Source organism: Phalaenopsis equestris, unplaced genomic scaffold (assembly GCF_001263595.1).
Source record: "Phalaenopsis equestris unplaced genomic scaffold, ASM126359v1 Scaffold000118, whole genome shotgun sequence".
Classification (NCBI taxonomy): domain Eukaryota; kingdom Viridiplantae; phylum Streptophyta; class Magnoliopsida; order Asparagales; family Orchidaceae; genus Phalaenopsis; species Phalaenopsis equestris.
In genome coordinates this window covers 1,124,044-1,147,548 of record NW_018164560.1, presented here as the reverse complement: position 1 = coordinate 1,147,548, position 23,505 = coordinate 1,124,044, and the positions used below count along the sequence as shown (strand labels likewise).

The window sequence follows — 23,505 nt, the reverse complement described above, 5'->3', positions numbered from 1 at the left end:
TAATGATTTTGAATGTCTAAGCTCAAACACAAATTTTTTTTTATTTTGTGCACACCTCATGCTTTTTTTTTTCAGGGAGGTTTTAACAAATCCATTTTTCTGTATCATTTTTCTTGGCTTTTTTTGTTTTCTGAGAATTACTATATCTGATAGAACATATTTTTTTTAAAGATTTTGAATGTCCAAACTCCCCTGCTCAATAATCCTCAAATATTTCTTAAGATAAATTCTGTGATATTATAGCTCGTTCGAAAGTCAGGACCCAGTCACTTGGCAGAAAATTAAAATACTTGTGATATTCTTAGTCGATTACTTGTATTTTAATCACACTGTTTTATTCTGAAATTCACTTAGGTCCTAGTCCAAATTCTTTAAAGTGTAGGACAGTCATTAGAGCATTAATTTCATTCTTTCCTCAAGTCTTGATATTGTCAATGCATCAAAATATTTATTTAGAGTCGCCCATTTTTCGATTGAACTTTGAATGTTCGAGTTAACTTTTTTTCTTTTCATTCGATGTAAAATTGTCTGCAGAAAATGGACAACCAAGCATTTCTCGTTTTGAATGATGTTTCAAATACTGATGAACTCTGAATAATGACAACTCCTTTTCTTTTCTTGTTTTATTGTGGTGGGAGGGTTGGGACCCACTGACAGTGATCTTGCTTGATAACCCCTTTTTTATACCAATAGTAAAAATCAAAAGACAAAATCTACTATCCCTTAATAGGTAAGAGGTTTCAAACTTTATATGGTAGCTTGTACGCATGCAGTTTGAATCTGGTTTGTTATTTTCTTCGAAGGCTCCAACCGAACTGTATTCCCTTCTTCGCCAGTTGCGAAGGGGTCAAGCGGAACACTGAGATCGACAAAAATCATATTGATAGAACCTTTTTCTGGTTCCCTCAAATATTCTTTCAGGATCGTTATGTCCCCACTTTAAAGTTTCTCTTAAGCCAGTCCTTGAAGTCGAAACGGTCTTCTATGGTGTGGTCGAGCAAACTGTGATACAGGCAGTATTGAGGACGATCCTTCTTGCTGGCCTCTTCTGACTTTGTCGGCGCCGACAATCTAAATTCTAGTTTTTTTAGCAAGTTGCGAACATCATTCCCACAGACTCATTCTTGAATGGATATATCTTATTCATCCGTTATGTTATTGTCAAAGGTGGCCCTCTTCCTGTGCGATAGGGCCTCTGCTGAGACAACTGCTGATCTCGTTGCTGAGGACGTTGGTATGTTAGCTGAAGCTTTTCGGCTTGTATGTGCATTGGCCGCTTGTCTTTATCAAGTGCTGCCACTGTTCCTGACTTCTTTTCAAATGTGTTCACCTGCCCACTGTTCCTGACTTCTTTTCAAATGTGTTCACCCGCCTTGACTTTTCGGTTCTTTCCATAAATCCCAACTGTTTGGCCTCTTCTTGCAGATTTCCAGCCTTGGCAAGTAGCTTTTCAAGTGTCTTAATTGTGAACCCTTTAAGCATAAAGACCACTGGACCGTGGATGCTCTTCAGAAGAATCTCGATCGCGTGCTGCTCCTGAAGCGGCAGCTCGCACTTCATGCTCAAGTTTCTTCATCGCAGAATGTAGCCCATCAAATTTTCGTCTGGCTTCTGTTTCTCTACCACAAGATCATCTACGGTGATGTGGTGTTGAGCCCCAGTGAACCGTTTAACGAACATGTCTTCCAATTATGCGAATGTTTTAACCTAGTCATTAGGTAAGTCTGCGTACCAATCGAAAGCAACTCCTGAAAGGCTGCTAACAAACAGTCGGAATAACAGTGCTTCGTACCCCCCTCGTTGTAGCAACTTGCTCGAAAGTGTGTAACATGTTGTCAAGGGTTTTCAGTCCCATCAAAAGTCTTGAACAACGGTAGTACGAAACCCTTTGGGTATTGTACAACATCAAACTCTTCTGGGTAAGGTCTACCCTTCAGAATCAGTGCTTCTCCCTTTGATTGAGTCAGGGCTTCTCTCACCTATCGTTCCACCATCTGTTTAATGCCTTTCTTTGATATTATGTTCTGGGTTAAATTATTATTTTCATCAGCAATGTGAATGATTTCTGGCTGGTTCACCTGTGGATATGCTATCGACGATGATTTTGTCTGCCCTTGCATAGTGGCCATAGCGATCATCATTTCCTCAACTTTCTTTTCGAGGCATTCAATATGTTCGTCACGTTGCTAAATGGCCCTTTGAAATTCATCTGCGGCGTTCCCCTCGGTGGGTAGAGGAGCATCGCGCGAGGAGGATGTGACCCTAGTCTCAACAACGTTGATTTGTGCGAATTCTTCCTCCATGTAATCTGACGGATCGTAGTTTTCATCATCTGTATACTTTCTTCGCTCTTTGGATAACTGCGTGATGTCAGCTATGAGTTTCTCCAACGTAGCCTCGATCGACTTTACTTTGATAACTTTATGGTCAATTGGAGGTTTTTTATGAGTGTCATTTCTTTTCTTGAGTACTGGTGTAGCCGTGTGGAAGTCAATTGGAATAATTGGGTCAACCGAAATCATTTTGATAGAGCCTTCTTCAGATTCCATCAAATACTCTTTCGGAATCGTTATGTTCCTGTTTTGGAACTTCTTCTCGAGCCACTCTTTGAAGCTGAAGCATTTTTCTATGGTATGCCCAAGCAATCTGTGATATGGGCAATAATTGGATTGATCTTTTATGTCGACTTCCTCTGATTTCCTTGGCTATGGTAATCTGAATTCAGACATCCTGATTAGATCCAGGAATATCTTCGCTACTACTTCTTTTCTGAAAGAATATACTTTGTTCAACTTCTTGACCGCAGACGGACCCTGTCTTTCATTTATGTAGTGTGGCCCTTGCTAGGATGACTATTTGCCGTGTTGCGGGCCGTATTGTTGTAGATTTTGCTGGTTGTAGTGTTGGCTATGCTGTGGATGCTGTAGATCTGTCGAGGTTGCTCGGCCTGAATCTGTACTGACTACTTGTCTTTATCCACTGTTGTTACTCTCTCAGATTTCTCTTTGAATGTCGTCACTGGCTTTGGACTATTATGGAGAGATGACGATGGTGCTGTGGTAGCAACCTCATAGACTCCATTCCGTAGGTAGCAGGCAACTGGTGAAGAGGTGAGGTCTCACGTAATCCTGTCTTTTCCAGTCGAAGGGCGGTGTCAGTAGTAGGCAACTCTGCGGCTTTCGCCTTCTCGACCCTTAGAATTTTCTGGTTGCGCCTCATTTTCTGTGTCTTGGTCAGTCGCAGGAAATTTGAATTGGACCCATTCTCGAATACAGAAAACGGAGGGGCAAAAGCATCGGCTAGCTCTTCTTTGTACAAATCTCCTATCCTTTGTTTAGCAGAGCGACTGGTGCAGAGGGTGTGAATCCAGTGGTAGAAGCATAAGCAACCCTGGATGTAGTCCTAACGCTCCTAGCAGCAACCTTTACAGCAACAACAAAGTTCTTTTCACAATGTTGATTTAACAATTCTGGATAGTTTATATGTTTTGATGATATGATTTTTTTCCACGATTCTGAGTATAAATATGAATGAATTATGAAATCTAATGCATCACGTGTGTTTGTAATAATTTAGTTAGAATAGTCCATCACCCACTTGGTTATGATTCTGCAAAAGACGAGTGTTGGTGATACTTTAGTCTGGACGAATTGTCCGCCTCTGTCGCACCTCAGTCGACCTTTAATAAAGGGGCCAGTTGGAGCGTGACACCCTTCATATTCTTTTTTCTTCATATTCTATTCCCTTCATATTCTATCCCTATCCTATTCTAACTAATATTATATATATAATATATATGATGTTTATTTGCTTAGGGTGCAACTTTGATTGTTTTTTTATTGCAGATTGCTGCATTTGGGCATCTCTTCTTTCCTCGGGCTGCATCCGACGGAGAGAAGGTGCTCTAGCTGTAAATCGTCCGAGGTGGTGATTAGCTTTACTTGTTCTTCTTTTCTTGTTGCCTCCCAGTTTACCAGCGTCACCCCTGCTCGCAGCCACCTTCCCTCCAGTCCCTTCCAACAGGCCGTCGTTACTTCCTGCTTCCTCCAGAACTGGGGCACCTGCCTCCAAAACCTTCCAGCAGGCTGCTGTTTCTTTCTGCTCCCTACAGCACTGTTGCACCTGCCTTCAGTCCCTTCCAGCAGGCCAGGGTTACTTCCTGCTCCGTCCAACACTGCCACACCTACCTCTAGTCCCTTCCAGCAGGCCGCCGTTACTTTCCGCTCCCTCCAGCACTGTCGCACTTACCTCTAGTACCTTCCAGCTGGCTGCCATTACCTCCGCCCTCCAACACCGCTGCACCTCTCTCCAGTCCCTTTCAGACTTGACACTCTCACCCTGGATTGCCGTTTATGTCTTTTGTGTTATTTTATTCTTATTTTGAGTAGTTGTTGTAACCTTTTTTGACTTTCAATAATAATATTTTATTTCTATTGTGATTTTGGGTTAACTCCTGTAGCTATTGGTCGTAGGAATATATCCTTTAAATTGGTGTCCAGTAACTGGATGTGAATCTGACTAAACCGCTAAAACACGTTGATTATTTTTTCCTCAATTTATCAGTAGTTCCTATTTTATGCAATTTTGTTTCATTATAGAAAACTGTAAAATTTTTTTCTAGTTTATTTTGTCAAAACTTTTGATGTAATGGATTTTTTATCAAACATGATTTTATGTTTCTGCTGTTTCTCAGACTATGTGGTGTTGGGTCTGATGCATTTGCTGTATTTTTATATCTATAATTAATATTTGTTCAGTCTGACTTGTCTCTATCATGAACTAAGTTTATCGGCTGTATCCATGCATAGCCCTCTTTCAATTTGCTTTTCTTTTTCTCTTCATACAGGCAACATTTTATCCTGGATTATGTGAGCCAACTAGTCAAGGTGGATTAGGATTTGACTATTGGGTAAATGTTTCTGTCACTACCATGTGGCTTTGGCTTCTAGTAGACGTTCCTCAGCATGAGTGGAGCATGAATAAGGTACCTCTTGAGAATTTGTTTTTACACTTTGATGCTTCAAAGAGCAGGATTAAGAGTCAAAATAAGAAATCAAAATTAAAAAAAAAAAAAACACACTATAATTATCATTGTTTTTTGGTGCTTTCTGATAATGCCATAAACTTGTTTCTCTAAGGAGCCTTTCTTATTCCCATTCTATTTTTGAGCATATCTTATTCTAAAGTGCTTTTTGAATTTTTAACTTTAGATCTAGGAATCAATACAAACATCCCAACTTTCATTTTTTTGCTGTAGAGTTTTGTTTCCACTTACATGGTACAAATCACGTGAGTGTGAGCTTCATTGTTTCAATTATGCTAACAAATTCAACACTTACTTGAAACATCCTTTACTTATCTAATTGTCCGAAGTCTTTGGAAAATCTATTTGCTTCCTTGATGGCATTTGCATGATATTGAAGAATTAATTTCTGGCTTGGCTTGTATGATCATAGGCATGAAAGGATAAGGGACGTAACACATGTGGTGTCATGATGATGATGAACGTATCTATTTCTAGCTATTCATTTAAGTAGACAAAAACACTAACAATTCTCTTTAAAAGAATATTTTTCCAAATACAATGATGGTAAAATTGTATGTGTTTCATGCTATTGCAGGCTTCAAAGATTTGTTCCCCGGACTGTCGGCGTTGAGAGAGAGCTTTTTTATTTGGTAATCCAGGTCAAATTTTTAAAAGGTAGATTGGTTTGTAGATAATACACTACCCAAAGATATCACCCTTATTATGTGAGGACTTCTTGATCTGGGTTCAAGGTTTCTCGTATGGGTTTGCCTTTATGATTAATTATCCCTCTCGATAATGGGAGAACAATTTTAATTATGGCTAATTATTAAGTTGAATATTTATCGTATAAGAGTAGTAGACTTGGGGTTTTAGATTAATTAATTTATCATCTTGAGCTTAAAGTGGATCATGGGGCAAACGATGCAAACTCAATCAAAATTTCATGGTTTTGTCGTCCCGGGTGTTTTCCTTAATCTAAGTTGGAAGAGTTTGTCGACCCAACATGATTGAACAATTATTGTCAGTAACTATGGGTTGTGTGGTCCAAGGGACTCTTGTTGATTTAGGGTGGATGTTTATCTGAGAGGATAAATTTTGAGGGTCTGTTTGGGGCAACTGCGCTGCCGTGCAACAGCTGTGGCAGGAAGCTACTGCATAGAAGTTGGTCGTTTGTTTGTTTTTTGCAGTTTGAAAACAATTGTGTTGTTGTTGTTTCTAGATAAATGATCATTTTGCCCCTAGATTGTAATGTTGTTTGCAACAGAACTGTTCATACCAGTACAGTTCATAGTTTAAATCAAATATCCAGTGCAGAACATTAACAAGTTGAATAGACACCTCTCTAAATAGTAACATGATTACCAAAATTAGGAAAACGACTATTGAAATAGAAATTAATAATATGATAACATTACTTTTAAAATGCAAACGGTGTATGTTACGAGATAAGCCGTTCTACAGGGAAACTTCCCACGCTCGATCACTCCCGATGATGAAATTTTCTAGCCCATCTGTCCGCATAAAATAGTCACAGTTTCTGTGATTTTTATTGAACACCTGTAAACCTCGCAATACCCTCATAATAACCTATGAATAATATCAAAATAGCTCGCAATACTCTCATAATAACCTATGAATAATATCAAAATGAAACCCGCGAAGGTCATTGGAAGGTTATTGGGGTTATATGATACTTCCAATATCCCCTGAATACCCGCGAAACGGAGGTTATTGAGAGGTTATTACGCACGCAGCTCTATGTGCGTAGTTCGTATGCAAATATTTTAGTTGCCAAATTTTAAGGTATGCCACCAAACCCCACCTCATTGGGGGCACCTGCATTGTTACCCGTTGCCACAACACTACTAAACATACGATCTAATTTATCTTCTAACTCAAGATTGATGCCACTGTATTCAAATTTTTTTTGTAGCTGATACTACCTACAAATTCATATGACATGTTTATAGATTTGAAAGAAAAATAAAAAATAGTAGAGATTTCAAAAATGATCACCGCCAGTCTCTCTGCCCTCCGGTCTTCTGAAACATCAATTGTTCTCTTTATCGGATCCTAACCCAAGTTAGTGGGTCCTCGCTTCAATTCTTTCTAAATTTAAGAATTTCTTGGCTTATTAAACTTTTTAATATTTTCTTAAAAAAATAAAAAGATGCATCAGTGGAGGAAGAGTATTTTGGTCCGCATTTTTAAGAATAAAGGGGTGCACTTGAGTGTGCAAATTATAAAGGAATTTGGTTATTGTGATATAAAATAAAATTATGGAATAGAGTAATTTAACATAGGTTACGACGTGATACATATATTTCTGATAATCAGTTTGGATTTATACTGGGCAAGTCTACTATGGAAGCTATGCATTTATTGAAAAATTTGATGGAGAAGTTCAGAGAGAGTAAGGAGGGTGTATATATGATTTTTATTGATTTAGAAAAAACTTACAATAAGGTTTTAAGAGAAGTTTTTTTTGAGAGTTTTAGAAAATAAATGCGTTGATATAACTTATATTCAAGTCATTAAAGATTTGTATACTAGAGTTGTTACTCGTGTTCAAACAGGAGGATTGATCAAGTTTTTTTTTTTAATTTCAGGTGGATTACATTAGGGATTGGCTTTAAGCCTGTATATTTTTGCTTTAGTTATGGATGGTTTTACGGGAAGTTTACAGGATGCTTTTCGTTGATGATATCCTTCTTGTGTATAAAACTAGAGAAGAGTTTAGGAAACACTTGAATTATGGAGGTTAATTTAGAGTCTAAAGGCCTTCTTTTGAGTAGATCTAAGATTGATTATATAGAATCTAATTTTAGTAGTAGTAGATTTAGTGGCAGAGTTGTAACAGTGGGTGATTAATTCATTAAATGGAGTATATATTTTAGATATCTAGGGTTTTGTGTTCAAAGTGACAGTGATATAGATGAGGATGATATTGGTAGAATTCAAGCTGGATGGTTGCAGTGGAGGAATGCATCAGACCTATTGTGTGATTTAAAAACATCGCTTAGCCTTAAATAAAAGTTTTATAAAATGACGGTGAGTTCTGCAGTGTTTTTTGGCGCATAATGTTGTCCTATAAAATAGAGACATAAAACTATGTTAACAATTGTTGAGATGAGAATGCTTAGGTGGATGAGTGGCTTTCCACATTTAAACAAAAAATATATCTATTAAAGGGTTTGTAGCTCCTGTGGTAAACAAGATTAGAGAGAGTCGTCTTAGATAGTTTGGTCACATTAAACGTCTACCATATGATAATTCGGTTAGGAGAGTAGATGTTTTAGATTCGACTTATATGAAGAAAGGTAGAGATAAACCTAAAAAGACTTGGGCATATTGTATAAAAAATGATCTTAATTTATTCGAATGAAATAAAAATATGACACTCAATAGGACACAGTGGAAAAACAGGATTTGTGTAACCATTCCCACTTAGTGGAATAAAGGCTTGTTGTTGTTAGGATTTGGCTCATGAGAACCTATATCGTTTTATAGCTCCTGTTCAGGTTGTGCAAAGAATGAATGCATATTTATTCTATCAGGATGTCCTTTGGAATGTCCATGCCTATAAGATTGACTTACCAAGAGAGTATACCATTTTAGATACTTTCAACTGGGTTGACCTAATCACTATGGGGAGATAAGCTTCGACAGATGATGTTAAAGCTCCCCCAACCTCGAGATATTGACGTGGAGCTACCCACAATGAGTTCTGCGACTTCACCCCTTCTTTTGTGCTACAATTCTAGTTGCTGTCTCGCGTGGAGCGGTCATGCAAGGAGCCGTTTGTGATCCCTACTACGGTTCCGTTGGAGTTTTCGGCTCAGACTGCTTCAAGTGGGTTGTTCGACACTTCCTCTTCGTGGATTTCTCTCATATTTAGTGCGGGGCCCAGTCCTATTTACCCTAGGACTATATATTTGTTATTTTTGCATGTTTAGGATAGTTTTATGTATGCTTATGTTCAGGAGAGCCGTCAGCTGCTAGTGCTCCCCTTCTAGGACTATATCCGGAGGCGAGAAGGTTTTCTGGCTGTAACTTGTCTGAGGTGGTGACTTTCTCCAAGGGTTCGAGTAGTGCTCTGACTATAGCTCGATCTCGTAGGGATATTTATCTTTACCCAACTCCTTTGCAACCTTTCCAACCATCCCCTTTACTGTAGCAGTTCCTTGGCAGCCCTCCCTTTGCTCTCCCGTAGTCCACCACCTCCCCCTTCGCTTCCCCTCGCTGCCCCAGCTCTCCACTTCGTTGCCCCTTGCTGTCCCAGCCTTCCACTTCAATGTCGCTGCTATCCTAGGCCTTTCGCTTTGCTGCCAATGCAATTCAAGCTCCGCTTTAGCTGTCCCAGCAACTCACAACCCATTTCAACCTTGACCACCGCTTCCCAACCACCATGCTCATCTCCACCACCCCACTAATTGACCCTAGCATGTGTTTGCGTCCTATTTATTGTAATTTCCCTTGCAAGCATGTTTGGTTGTAATTGTTTATTTGCTTTTAGCATTAATATTTATTTTTTTTATTGGGATTTGGGTTAACTCCGATATCATTGTTGCCAAAATGTGTATGCGTGTTTATATATGAATTTAGATGTGATGTTTCTTAGTGCTGGAATCAAAACTTGACCTAAGTTTTGTTGAAACAGGGTTCCATGAATTGCGGCATACTTCGTATTAATTAAATTTTGTGTCTACTTCAAAGATACTGTTTTAATTTTCATTGAGATTTAGAGTTTATTTGAAATATTCCGTGTAAATTCTTCTTTAGTTTGTTTATTTTATCCTTGGCGCTGAACACTTTTGATGATGAATTTCCGTTTACCGTGTGGCCATGATAACAATTTTTAATGCTGTGATTGCAACTTATTCACATTGTTGTTTTGGTGAGTTGCATTTTAAGGTGTCTCGTAGTTAAATTTGGCATTAATGCTTCTAGTCAAGGTTGCATGTGCAGACAATCATAAATACTCATTTGAATTGAGGTATTAATTTAAGGGCATTTACATACATTCCACCCAATTCCTATGTATTTACATATTTAACTTCTATACTTTAAATTTAACGTTTATAACACCAAATTCTTTCATATCACATCAAAAATATCACCATTTTTAAGTTTTAAAAAGTGAAATACACCTTCTCATGCATAGGTAAGGTGTTTTGTACCATTTTTAAGTTTTAAAAAGTGAAATACACCTTCTGATGCATAGGTAAGGCGTTTTGTCTGTAAATCTTTAATTTAATAAGTTTCTATTGTTTAAAGTATTGATTTTACGTGTGTTGAATATCTCTGTTAGTTACTTTGCTTAACTATGAATGAGAATCAGGCGTCATGGATACATATAAAATACAATTTTTTTATTTAATCCACAAAGGTGGCAACTTCCATATTTGTTATTTCACCTCTAAATGAATTTTTATCTTGTGCAGATTGTGGATGTACTCGTCAAAAACAGTCAAGGAAGTGATAAGATGCTTGTCTATGTTGAAAACCATAACCAGGTTCCTGTTTTTAGAATAAAATATTGGCTTTGTTAGCATTCAAGTTTTAACTAGCTTGTAAAGTAGCTTAGCGTTTTGAGCAAGTTGATAGTCATTATGTAATTAAGATGTTGGCTTTCTTCCATCTCTCTTCATTCTTCATTGTGCCAACGCAAGCTATTAGGTAATTGTAGCTATTTATTTATTTATTTTTTTTTTGTGAATATTTAATGTTTCAAAGTTTTATTTAGTATCAATTTATTTATTAATAGTTTCTTATAGTTGTTTATGTCTTACCTTCACATCTATCATAATATGGCAGTCCATGTCGGGCGGAAGGTCCTTTGCAGATATTCTATTGAGCAAACAAGCACATAAGTCCTCCAAAAGAGAAGATATGGTTTTAAGAGGTTCTTCATTACTCAAAGTATGCCACTATTTTACTTTAGTGTTTTTGATGTTTTATTTGTTTACTTTTGCCTTGTTATTTTGAAAGTGCATAGTAATGCCTTTTTTATCCATATGAAAATATAGATTCAAGAAATGCGCCAAGTAATAAGAAGATTGACTTGTCTCGATGGTTATATACTATGCGTCATATGTATTCCAAATTTATGTCTACATATCCATTTGTAGGTAACTAGGTATATATTATGTTGTTTTAGTTGGTTTAATGGGTTTACATATCTTAAATATTTTATGTAGAAGAGTAGTGATATTATATGAGATTTAATTTATAGAGTTATGATTCAATTTTCAATATGGACAAATGCTCAAGGAGGAATATCATTGAAAAACAAAGAGATTCAATAAATTGCAATTCGTAAATCTATGTTATATGAATTTGATTGGTGCAGTAATTTCTCATATACAACAAAGTTGGTGTGGTAGAAATGAGGTTATAATATGGGTGTCTCAAAATTAGGAATGTTAATCGGATAATTTCTATATTACAGGATTAGTTGGTGTAGTGGTTATTATAGATTACATGATGACTAGATAATTAGGGTTTATTTTGTTTGGGATTAGAAATGAGAATATATTATGGATGGGTCTCAAAATTAGGATTGTTAATTGGATAATTTCTATGGTACAGGGTTAGTTGGTGTAGCTGTTATTAAAGATTACATAATGACTAGATAGAAGGTATTTATTTTGTTTGGGATTAGATGGTGCTTAAGCATTTTAAACCATCATAATATATTTGGAGTTTTTTACTTAATTAAGCAAATTTTAAGCCATATTTTTCTAAAAGTTTGGTTAAGCTTAAACCCAACAATTAGATTTTTTATTTTGTTACATGACAAAATTTACCCTAGTTTTTGAAAAAGTTCGCTAGGCTTAGGGTCTGTTTGGGGCAGCTGCAGCTTATTGAATAATATGCTGATAAGCTGATTAAAAATAATTTGTTGATAAGCTAGGTGTGTTAGCTATTACAAACTTTTATTTTTTTAAAAAAGCTTGACCGCAGCCAGAAAGCTGCCACCGCACCTAGAAAGGTGCGGGGTGAAAATGCTTTTTTCAGCATTTTGAAAACGCATAAACTGTCAAAACATAGTTTACCCAAACATTACCAAACCAGGCTTGGTGCATTTTCAAAACGCCACTGCACCAAATAAGCTGCCTCAAACGGGCCCCTAATCTCATCTGTAATAATCATGTGAATGATAGCCAATGATATTGCTTGTTTGGTGCCATTAGGTTCATGAAACGAATGATGAAAAATCTTAATTATTCAAAGGCGATGTTGAGATCCTTTTGGTGATTACAGTATGTAGCTTCATCAATTGGACATAGTTTCTTTGTGAGAAATAAAAGTAATGGACATTATTTCTTCTTTTAGATCCAGCAAAATTAGACTCCATTGTTTCTAAAGAAATGCATGAACTTTCCTTAGTTCTTTATGGATAATTTTAAAATTAAGGATGATTGATGAGGAAGAGGTAGCATCTGTAATAATTTGAGAAAATTTTGCAGCGTTTACAAGCGTTTTTTGGTAGAGTGACCTTAGTGATGATCTTTGAGCTTGTTGGTGATGTGATTGCCATAAATGAGAACTTCAAGCATGTCGATTGACTCTGTCCCCTCCCCTCTTTCACACAGATAGCTAGGAAAGAAGCAATTTATCTTAGGCTGGGCCAGGCTTTACCGACATTTCTTTATGACCCGTTTGGGGCGGTTGTTTTGGCGTGGTGCGTTTTGAAAATGTCGGATGAAGCATTTGGAAACTGCGGTGCAGTGACTTTTCTAAATAATTTATGTTAAATGCAAGCCTCGGGTTCTACCCCACGGTCCGCTTTTCTTCCCAAATTTATTACTTCGCTGCCCTTTGATATCCCGAGACGGCTCCCTTCTCGCGCTTCTGCCCTAGATAACTCCTTTCTCGATTGCTCGTCTCTCTCGCGGCTTTCTCGCGCTTCTCTTCGGTGACAACGTGTTGCTTTTCTCCTCTTTGTCTTCCCTCCGAGCTACGTTGGTAACGGGTTGCCTTTCTACTTTCCGTTTTCCCTCTGATCTATGGCTTTGTTTGGTTACCGTCCCGTCCGTCCTCCCATGCTATCATATATTAATTTTCGATGGAAAGGTCTTCTCTTTGGGATTTGTGGTTTTCTCATTTGCAGTTTGAAGTGAAAATTTAGATTTTGCGATTTGTGACTTTCTCTTTATGATTGAGAATTTGAATTTTGCGATTTTTTTAGTTAATGCGTTTACGCTTGCCACAATCAAACAATTGTGAATGTGATAAAAATGAAGAAAATAGAATGGGGTTTTATCTTTGCCTTTGATGTTTGAGTGAGAATTTGAAAAATGGATGAAAGGAGAAGGTGCTTGATTTGTGGATAGCAACGGTTTCAGATGTCCTGTATGTAATTGTCTCAACTGAGAAATTTGGAATTGGGTATAGAATGGGGTTTTATGTTTACCTTTGATGTTTGAGTGAGAATTTGAAAATGAATGAAAGAGAATGCTTGATTTGTTGATAGCAATGTTTCGGGTGCCCTGTATGTAATTGCCTCAAATGAAAAATATGGGATGGGGTTTCTGAGTGAGAATTTGAAAAATGTATAAAAGAGGGTGCTTGATTTGTTGATAACATTATTTTGGGTCAACTACATAGAGGGAACCCAAAACTAATGCTTGTTTTTTGGTGTGGTGTTGGTGTTGGTGTTGGTGTTGGGGTAGCCGGGAACCCAAAACTAATGCTTGTTTTTTGGTGTGGTATTGGTGTTGGTGTTGGTGTTGGTGTTGGGGTAGCTGTGTGGTGTGTTGTTGATGTTGGTGGTGTTGTTGTTAATGTGGTGGTGGTGATGATATGTTGATAGTGATTGCGATGTGTTGGTGGTTGTGTGGTGTGGTAGTGGTGTTGGTGTCGGTAGTGGTGTTGGTGTGGTGTTGTTGTTGTGGTATTGGCGTGGTGTGATTTTGATGTTTGTGGTGGTGTGGTAATGTGATGGTGACAGTTGTGTGGTGTGGTAGTGGTTTTGTGGTGATGTTTCTTTTCATTTACCCCTTTGAGTTGTGATATTTTAAATTCATTTGTATGTGGTATAAAGATGCCAACTTAATATTTTGCAACCTCTGTCTTAAGGAGGTAGAATTGGGAAATAGACCAACATCCTAATTTAACAATGAGGGCTGGCAAAAGATTATAAAAAAGTTCAAAGAATGAACAGGAAGGGAGTGCAATAGGATGCTATTGAAAAACAAGTGGGATCAATTAAAAAAAAATTGAAAATTTTGAGAAGAATTGAAGTGAGGATCCGGCTTTTCAGCAGCAGCTTCCTGGCACAACTGTTATGCAGCAGTTTTTTTAATAAGCTAGAGCTACCCCAAACAGACCCTTAATTTATCTAACTATGAGCTTCATGTGATTATATTTATAAATCTGATAGAACTTAAACTTACAATTTTACCAAATAGTTTATGAGCTCATGTTTGCTTATCTGTTTAACATACTAGATATTTTACTTAGCAAATTTCATCTCTATAAATCCAACTTTTCTTTTAAGGTTGAAGTAAGTCTTTAAAGAAATAGGCTGTACCAGAGTAACCAAAAAAACAATTGAAAAAATAATATTATTACGATAAGCAAATAAGTGGTTACAATCAAACTCACTTGAAAGGGAAAAATACAACACATGAAATGCAACTCACGTTAGGGCGAATCCCGCGTGATGGTGGTGACGGTCAGAGGGCTTGGAGAGGTGAGGACAACGTAGGGAAGGGGTTTCTGGCTTGTAGATGAGGGGAGACATTGATTATTGGTAGCTGGAACAACAGGGCAGCAAGGGAAGGCAGTCCAAATTTCAGTAGTTTGCTGTTTGGGGCTGCTAGACAGCAAGAAATCAGCATAGGGAAGGTGTTACGGGCTGCGGCCGCGAAGGTGAAGGACTGGGACTGCAAAGACAATGAAGCGGTCAGCCGAGGCCGTGGCTGGGAAGGTGAAAACTGTAGTAATACAGTAGGGACAGCTGGTCGGGGGAGGCTTGAAGGCTACGGGATACCAGAAACAGTAACAAAGAGGGCTGGCGGCTAATTTGGAAGGAGGACAATAGGGATTGTGGAAGGAAGTTGGTTGGAAAGAGGAGAACTGCAGGAGTGAATAGCAACTGCGGCTTTGTTAGGCTGCTGTAACAAGGAAAGAGGCATGACAGCGAAGCGAGGGGTGTTGTAAGGGAAGGTCGGAATAAATACTCCCTTGGGAATGAGCTACAACTAGAGTACCACTCGACTTTTGGAAGGTCTTCGTCTCGGATGAGCCACAATCTGAGCACCACCTGCCTTTGGATATAACCCTAGAACGGAGAAATCAGGATGGTGATTGCTATCCTGAACAGAAGCATGACGAAACTAAAAATTTAAACATAATAATCAAATATTTAAGTCCTAAGTAATTAGGGTTGAGCCCATTTTTGAAAGGAGGTACCAAATCCACGTAAGGATTGTCTTCCTCCCGGTATAAACCGGTCCAAGTCGCCCAAGTTTCACTGCAACTTGTCCAAAAGTGGGAGCGGTCATGGGACTGTAGCAAGGGTCGCTAGATTGTAGCAGGATCGTGAAAAGGGTCTCATGCGGGGGAGCTCCCGCGTCATAGTCCCTTCGATGGTTCATGCCTTTATGATGAATGGTAGAAGATAAATAAATAAGGCCTCTAATTGAAGTTAATGTTGAATGATTAGGAAAAAAGGTGTAGAACAAATGGTAATATGAAATTGTGAAAATATTTACATAACAAATTTGATGTCTTACATAGCATCCAATAGGAATGAATAAAGAACAAAAATTTTGCATAGTATATCATAATATGGTCTCTATAACACATGCTTACGAAGCAATTATATGATGGATTATACGGTAAAATTGATTGCTAATTGTGTGTTGAAGGAGGAAATGGGTGCGAGACATGTCACACCATTGTCTACCAAGCCTTTGTTAATGTGAATGTAAATTTATGTGAAGAAAATGGTTAAAAATAAATGTATGTTGTGTTTCTTTTAACAGGAAGAATGCTCATTTGTTTCTATACTTATCAACTTTGAATGCCTTATCAAGGTCAGTTTTCAACCTTATAGAAACTGATAATGTGCATGATAATGCTTAGAGGTCCTGTTAATGCTGGTTTTGGGGAGGGGGTTGATGTATACGGCCTTTCTCTTGCTTCTATAGAATGGTTATTTCCATAGCACAAACCACGGCTTCAGGCTTGTCTTCTTGGTATTGTACATGATAACCATTCATTGGAAGGTGTCAGAATGAATGGCTTAGGTTAGATGGCAATTAACTGAGTTTTGCAGTGTGGTTCCTTCAAATTAGCTGAAGTGTTTAACATAAAGGGTATACCTATGTCATGGAGGTTGGTTTTGTTTTTAATTTAACAAATGAAAGCGAGGATATATAATTCCATAATTATTGTATCAGCCCACTCTTGGATGCATATTGTATGCACCACATCATGAAAGCTGAAGAAATTTTATTTTGAATTATTCGCAGTCTGCGGCACTTGAATTTTGTGGTCTTTCATTTTGATGACATGCTTTTAAACTAACTTAAGAGGATAATCATTCTAATGGGCGATGGAATAATGCCAAACTTTGTCGAAAAACCATTCTCATCTGCATTGGATGGAAAATGCTAATAATACGTGTGCACATGTTATTAATTGAGTCTTGTAATCCAAGGACAAAGTGACCCGTTAATGTTGATGCCTCAAGATTAAAAATAACCTTTCAGCATGGAATTTGAGACCGACAAGATTATCATTCGGCTTCAACTACTAAATTTCCTTTGGAGCCAACTATATGTATGATTTCTATAGTAGAACTATTCACTTTTTGTTTTTTGCAACCATATGTATGATTTCTATAGTAGAACTAATCACTTTTTATATTTTGATTGCTACAAGTTTTTCTTGCAGTAGAGCAAAACATTCAGGATAAACATGTAAACTGACAAATGATGGAGATTGCATATAGCCTGCATCCTATAGAGACTGAAACTTTAGAATATTAGCCAAAATTATAAAGTGCGTACATTTGACCTATAGTTTAAATCCAATATGCATTGCATCCACCGCTACAATGTACTATCCTAAGAAAGTAATTTACCTGATAAAATTAATTTACCTGATAAACAAATTCCACCATATATTGGTAAATCTTACGTGCATTCCTCATGTTCCATTCATGGAATTTATTCAGGTGATTGAAGAAATTCAACCACTCTTTAATATTGTCTATTTTAATGGCTTTTTACTTGTTTCATTTCTCCTGCTGCTATTGCTTCCGTTGTTTTGAAATAAATTATATGTTTCAATGTATCTCTACTCTTCTTGATTCCCTTTTATTCATGTTTTTTCATTCCATTAATTTGGTTTTATCCATTTCCTTCCCTAAAATCATTCATCAATTCATGCAATTTGGACTTAATAATCTTAACCATGCTCGGACTGCATTGACACTTTCAGCCAATTTTTTGCCATTGTCCACCATTAAACAATGGTAAGCGCAGTTAAACTTTTTATTGAATCATTTAATCTATATCAATGCATAGTTTTAAAATCTGGTTTGGATGTTGATCTAATCAAGTGATTAGGTCCATATCAATTGTCCTAATCAAATACCTAATTAGATCATCGGAGTTTCGATTGAAAATGATATCTTGTTTGATTTAATATGTAATTACAAGAAATCAGTGGCTAATGTATTGAAGAGAATGTTCTTTCAAAACTGCTTAGAACATCTTGGGTGAATTTTAATTGATTATTTCCTTCTGCATCTTTTGATATGTCATGATTCTTTTGGGATGCTTCAAAGTTGTTCGAGAGGCTGCTATCTGATTTAGACTTGTGTGAACTATTTTTAAGCGGACAACTATGATTCATATTTATTGCAGATGAAGATTTAAAGTTTAAAAAATATTGTCAGATGAAAATTTAGAGCAAATAAAGTTAAGCTGTCAAACTGGCATTATCAAATATAGAAGTATTAATGGGTTTAATTCTCATCGGTCCATCTCAGACCTTGGTTTGTTTGAAATAAGAGCCAGATTCCTACGCATGCTGGATGGATTTACCTATTTAACAAGAAAGAGCCAGATTCCTACGCATGCTGGATGGATTTACATATTTTGATATTTAACAAGTATGGAACTCTTGCACTTTCTTGTATTCTTCTCATCTCTGCTAGCTAGCCTTATTTCACATGATTTGCCATTATTACATAGTACCTGTTATTATGAGTAATATCCGATTTTATTATTAAATCCGTACTATGTGCATGCCATTTTATGCCATCTGTGAACCGTGAGTATTTTGAACTGAATTTTGCGTCTTCATTTAAAAAATTATGACACCTGTTTTCTCACTTCTTGCCCCTTGTATCGTTCTTCACTAAATCTGTTATTGACCTTATGGTTGGACTGGTATTCTTTGTTGAACTGAATATTAGAAGAAGTATTTTTAATGGCTTCATTCTCCAAACTATTTCTGTTTTACAGAGGCATTTACTTTCTTCATGCAGATGATGAAGTTGATTACATTTACTATAAGTGGCCCGGCATATCTAAATTTTATGGGCAATGAATTTGGTCACCCAAATGTGAGATTTTTTATTTACCAATCTTGCACTAATCACATATTATTTCTTTCAAATTATTCTTTTGTAGCTGCCGTATTCAAATCAGAGTTGGAAAAAAGATGGATATTTGATTGCATGTCATTCCTCCTTTTTTTGACCAGAGAGTTGAGTTTCCATCGCCAGGTAATAACTATTCATTTAGTTATGCAAACCGTCAGTGGGATTTACCAAGGAACGAGGGATTACACTGCGACCAATTCAACTTTGATAAGGTACATATTTTTCTGTGGTCAATTCCTCCTTTCATTGATTCATGATATTTTATTTATTCATTTATATAAATGCATTGTTTTAACTGTCCTGGTTTTGATTGCTCGTGAGTAAAGCTTTATAGGATAGTGTTTTGCACTGGACATCACCTTTGATTTCCTTTTTCTTAATAAACTGTGGTCTGCCCTTAATTTTGACAAGGATGATTTGCATACAAACCACTCAATTCTTGTAGATTTACTTAGTGTTATGGAAGGTCATAATTCTGAATCTTGAATATTAGGAAGCTTGTATATTGAGAAACTTAATATTAGACAACTTAATTAGAAGAGATCTAATTCGAGAATCTTTCTATACTAGAGTTATTCCTAATATAGAGAGTTGAAAGTGTTCATAAATATGTAATATATGCTTTCAATTGAATAATAAGAAGAAAGGAAGTTTTTCATCACATGGTATCAGGCTATGCATAACTAGCTACCTCTTTTGTTCAGCTTCATTCCTCGCACGTGAGTGCTACCTTGACTGCATCGATCATCTTCATCGACATCGATCATTTCATCGTTCGTTGTCAATATGCGCTGCATTGTTCGTTGAAGCTTCCTCTTTGATCACCTATGTCATTCGTCGAAGTGAGTGCAGTATTAACTCACGAAAGTTATGGCTGCATCTTACGGTCTCATTTTTACTGATCGAAGCTTTTTGTTATTGTGATTGGATTAGGGCATTGGTCAAAGCTTCGTTTGCGTCGACTTCTTTGTCGGCTTCTTATGGAAGCGGTTCGTCTACCACTTTATCTTTCGTTTTTGGCTCAGGCTTGTTCTGGCTTCGTCGACGTCTGGTTAGGTTTATTTACTCGGTTGTTGTGTTCCACTGTCTGCTTGATTTTGCTTAGGTCGATTTCTTCGGTTTTGTACGCCTTTGTTTGGCTTTGGCAGTTCAAGGCGATAGTTGAACCATGAGTTGTCAAGTTATTGGCCTTCTAATGTTTTGGAAGTTCGTCCTTCAACACTGAATGACATTGATTATGACTCATCAACACAAAGTCAAGTTTGCTTTCTTCAGTGACTAAGTTTACGGTTGAAAACTTAAATGACATCAATTATTTTTACTGTAATAAAACTTTGAGATTATTTAAGGAGTATTTCTTTAGAGAGTCGCCTCACTGATAATCCCCCATAAGACCGAGTCGAATTATTCTAAGTGGATGAGAGTGGATGCTCGGCTATTGATACAAATATGGAATTTTATCGAACCATATCAATCTAATCATATTACTCATTGCGACTGTGTTAAAGATGCGATGGAGGAATTGATGTTTGTGTTTTTTTAAGAAAATATTTTTTGAATCTTTGATGTATGCAAGGGGTTCTATCGAGTTGAACAATAAGATGAGTCACTTAATATGTATCACATGCACTTCAAACATATGTATGAAGAATTGAACACACTGATGATCTTCAGTACCGATGTCCGGATTCAACAGACTTAAAGAGAACACATAGCTATTATGAGTTGTCTAGTTAGTCTCAACTCTCAGTATGAAGTTGTCAATTCACAAATCTTATTTGACCCTAGATGTACTACTCTGAGGGGAGCTTATGCTAGAGTACTGCGTACTATTCCAAGTTTTCATGCCTCATCTGTATAATAACCTAGTGTTTTCACTAGTTAAAAAATACAAACATCAGTAAGCCTTAGTCTCAGGACAATTGCACAAGTGGAACTACAAATTTAAAAAATTTAAGGTTGAAGGTAGTATTACGGTCATGAATCTGGTCTCACGAAGAAACTGTGTCAAAACAAACGAAGGCTCTGTGTTGTTTCTTCCTTTTCAAATTTAAAAAATTTAAGGTTGAAGGTAGTATTACTGTCATGAATCTGGTTTCACGAAGAAACTGTGTCAAAAGTTGCTCAAAAAGAACCAAAAGGGTTCAAAATCACAATCAACTCATATGATCACAACTAATGAGGCTTCTCTGAGTCAGACTCTCGATCTCTACAGATGAATATAATAAGTTCATGAAATTTCAAGAAACATCCAAGAAAACTCCGTCTATCACTGCGCTTGTTGAGTCATGTAACAATAACACATGTCTTCGTTTCTCTTCCACATTATGGGTCATTGATTTTGGTGCTACATATCACATGAGAGGTAATCAATACTGTTTTCTACTTTTCATAAGCACCTGTCATCTGTCACTTTAGCAAATGAATATTCTAAGTTTATCTGCTCTCTCGATCTCTTTAGATAAATAAACTAAGTTCATCAAATTTTAGGATGCAGCTAAAAATTCTTTTCTATCATTGCCCTTGCTGAGTCAGGTAATAATGATAGTTGTCTTCTTTTCTCTTCCACATAATGGGTCATTTGATTATGGTGTTGCATATCACATGACAGGTAATCTGAAACTCTTTTCTACTTTTCATAGGCACCTGTCTTCCGTCACTTTAGCAGATGGATCTAGCTCTAATGTTTTTAGTTCTAACTCCATTAATATTACACTCACATTGCCCCTAAATTCTATCCTCACTTTAGCTCAATTCACTTTTTAATCTTATGTTAGAAAAATTACATATGCTCTCAATTGTTGTATCTTATTCTTTTCCTACCATTGTCTATTTTAGGATCTTATGATAAAGAAGATTATTGGTAAAACATGAGAATCAGGGGGTACTCATTTTGGATAATGAGGTACCCTGACCCTTAGACTGTTCCAAAGCCTATCTTCTTTTTAGATCTATTGCCGATTTAACATCCATCACTATCAATGCTAAAAAAAATTATACCTTCAGTTTCAGCAGTTATCATCTTTAGATTGTTAGTCGTGTCAATTTGCTAAACACCATCATTTGTATTATTTTCCCAAAGTTAATGAAAGAGTAATTCATAGTTTTTAATTGGTTCATTCTAATGTGTGGGGACTTTCTTTTATTTTATTTAATGAAATTCGTTATTTTGTCACTTTTGTGGATGATTTTTCTTGTATGACATGACTTATGAAATCTTGTACCGAGTTACTATCACATTTTCAATATTTTTTTTGTGCCAAAATTAAAACTCAATTCAATGTTTCAGTTAAAATTTTGATAAGTAATAGTGCCAAAGAATATTTTTCTTTACTTTTTCAGTATTCCATGATGCAAAATGGGATGCTTCACCAATCTTCCTATGTTGATACTCCATCCCAAAGTAGAGTGGCTGAAAGGAAGAATAGACATCTTCTTGACACAGCTTGAGCTCTTTTGTTTCAAATAAATGTTCCTACACAATGTTATGCTGATGCAGTTGCTACTATATATTTTTTGATCAATCAGATGCATTCTATTTTTCTACAGAACCAGGCGCTTTACCAAATTTTATTTCCAACTCTCTTTTTCCTATTGAGCCACACATATTTCGGTGTACTTATTTTGTTCATGATAATCTTCCACAAGTTTCTAAATTGGACCCCATGTGATTAAGATATGTCTTTCTAGGATATTTTCTTCTTCAGAAAGGTTATCAATATTTTTTCCCTCTTAAAGAGGTACATGATTTTTGCTGATATCACCTTTTTTGAATAAACCCAATTTTTTGTGACTCATTAGTGCCTAAATTCTCACAAAATTCTAATGTATTGTTAATGTATCATATCATAAATTCAGATCCTGCTCGAGCTCCACCTCCAGTGCGTCAACTTATACTACTTATCACTAATGTTTGCTCGAGAAGACTTTTTTATTCTGATCCTAGTCAGGCACCATTATCATTTTCCTCAATGGATCCTCCTCCCAGTGAACTTACTTTACATATTGCTCTTCGAAAAGGTAAATGTAGATGTGCTATCCCATTTCCTCCTTTGTTAACTATAATCAGTTATCTTCCAATTATTGCTCGTTTGTTGCTTCTTGGATGTTGTTGAGGTTTCAAGATTTGTGTGGCAAGCCCTATCCCATGTTGGTGGCAGGTAACGATGCTTGTTGAGATGAATTCCTTAATTGAAAATGAAACTTGAGAACTAGTTGAACTTTCTTCTGGCAAGAAGGTTGTTGGCTATAAGTGGGCCTTTACAGTTAATTTTAGTTTGTTAGATTTGTGGCTCGTCTCAAAGCTCAGTTGGTTTCTAAGGGCTATGCTCAAACTTATAGGAACTATTTGGACGGACTCTTCGTTAGCTAAGTTGACTTTGATTTACCCACTCCTATCCTTGGGTGCAATGAATAATTGACCTCTGCACCAATTGGATGTGAAGAATGTTTTTTTGTATAGTGATCTTTTGAAAGGGGTATACATGGATAAACCTCTTAGGTTTGTTGCTCACGAGGAGTAGAGTTAACCCAAACAACAATAGAAAAAACAAGTATTACATAAAACAAATAAACGGTTACAACCAATACACTTTAAGGAAAAATATAATAACATGACAACCATAAATATTAAATAACAACAGACATGATACAAACACTCAACTAGGATGAATCTCGAGTGGTGGTGGTTGTTAGGGGCTTGGAATTGTGGAGGCAAGGTCGGAAGGTGTAGGGCTATGGGGAAATAGTAGCAAGGCGGCGTCAGAGATGTTGTAACTAGCATTACTCAACAAGTATCAGTTGTCTCGACTTCTAGAGGGTGGGCGACAACGAAGGGGGTGGAGCT

General features: G+C 36.7%; 1 protein-coding gene across 4 annotated transcripts in view; it reads left to right on the top strand.

The window, feature by feature from the left end:
* LOC110021045 (1,4-alpha-glucan-branching enzyme 3, chloroplastic/amyloplastic) overlaps positions 1–23,505 on the top strand; it is a 78,205-nt gene that overhangs the window by 30,112 nt on the left and 24,588 nt on the right. For 3 of the 4 annotated variants that reach the window (XM_020719372.1, XM_020719375.1, XM_020719374.1), the window contains exons 12-16: positions 4,847–4,984; positions 10,474–10,545; positions 10,847–10,951; positions 18,543–18,620; positions 18,761–18,871. In XM_020719372.1, the coding sequence (XP_020575031.1) occupies positions 4,847–4,984; positions 10,474–10,545; positions 10,847–10,951; positions 18,543–18,620; positions 18,761–18,871 (504 nt within the window). The remainder of the gene's footprint in view (positions 1–4,846; positions 4,985–10,473; positions 10,546–10,846; positions 10,952–18,542; positions 18,621–18,760; positions 18,872–23,505) is intronic. The other variant, XM_020719373.1, reaches the window with a different exon arrangement.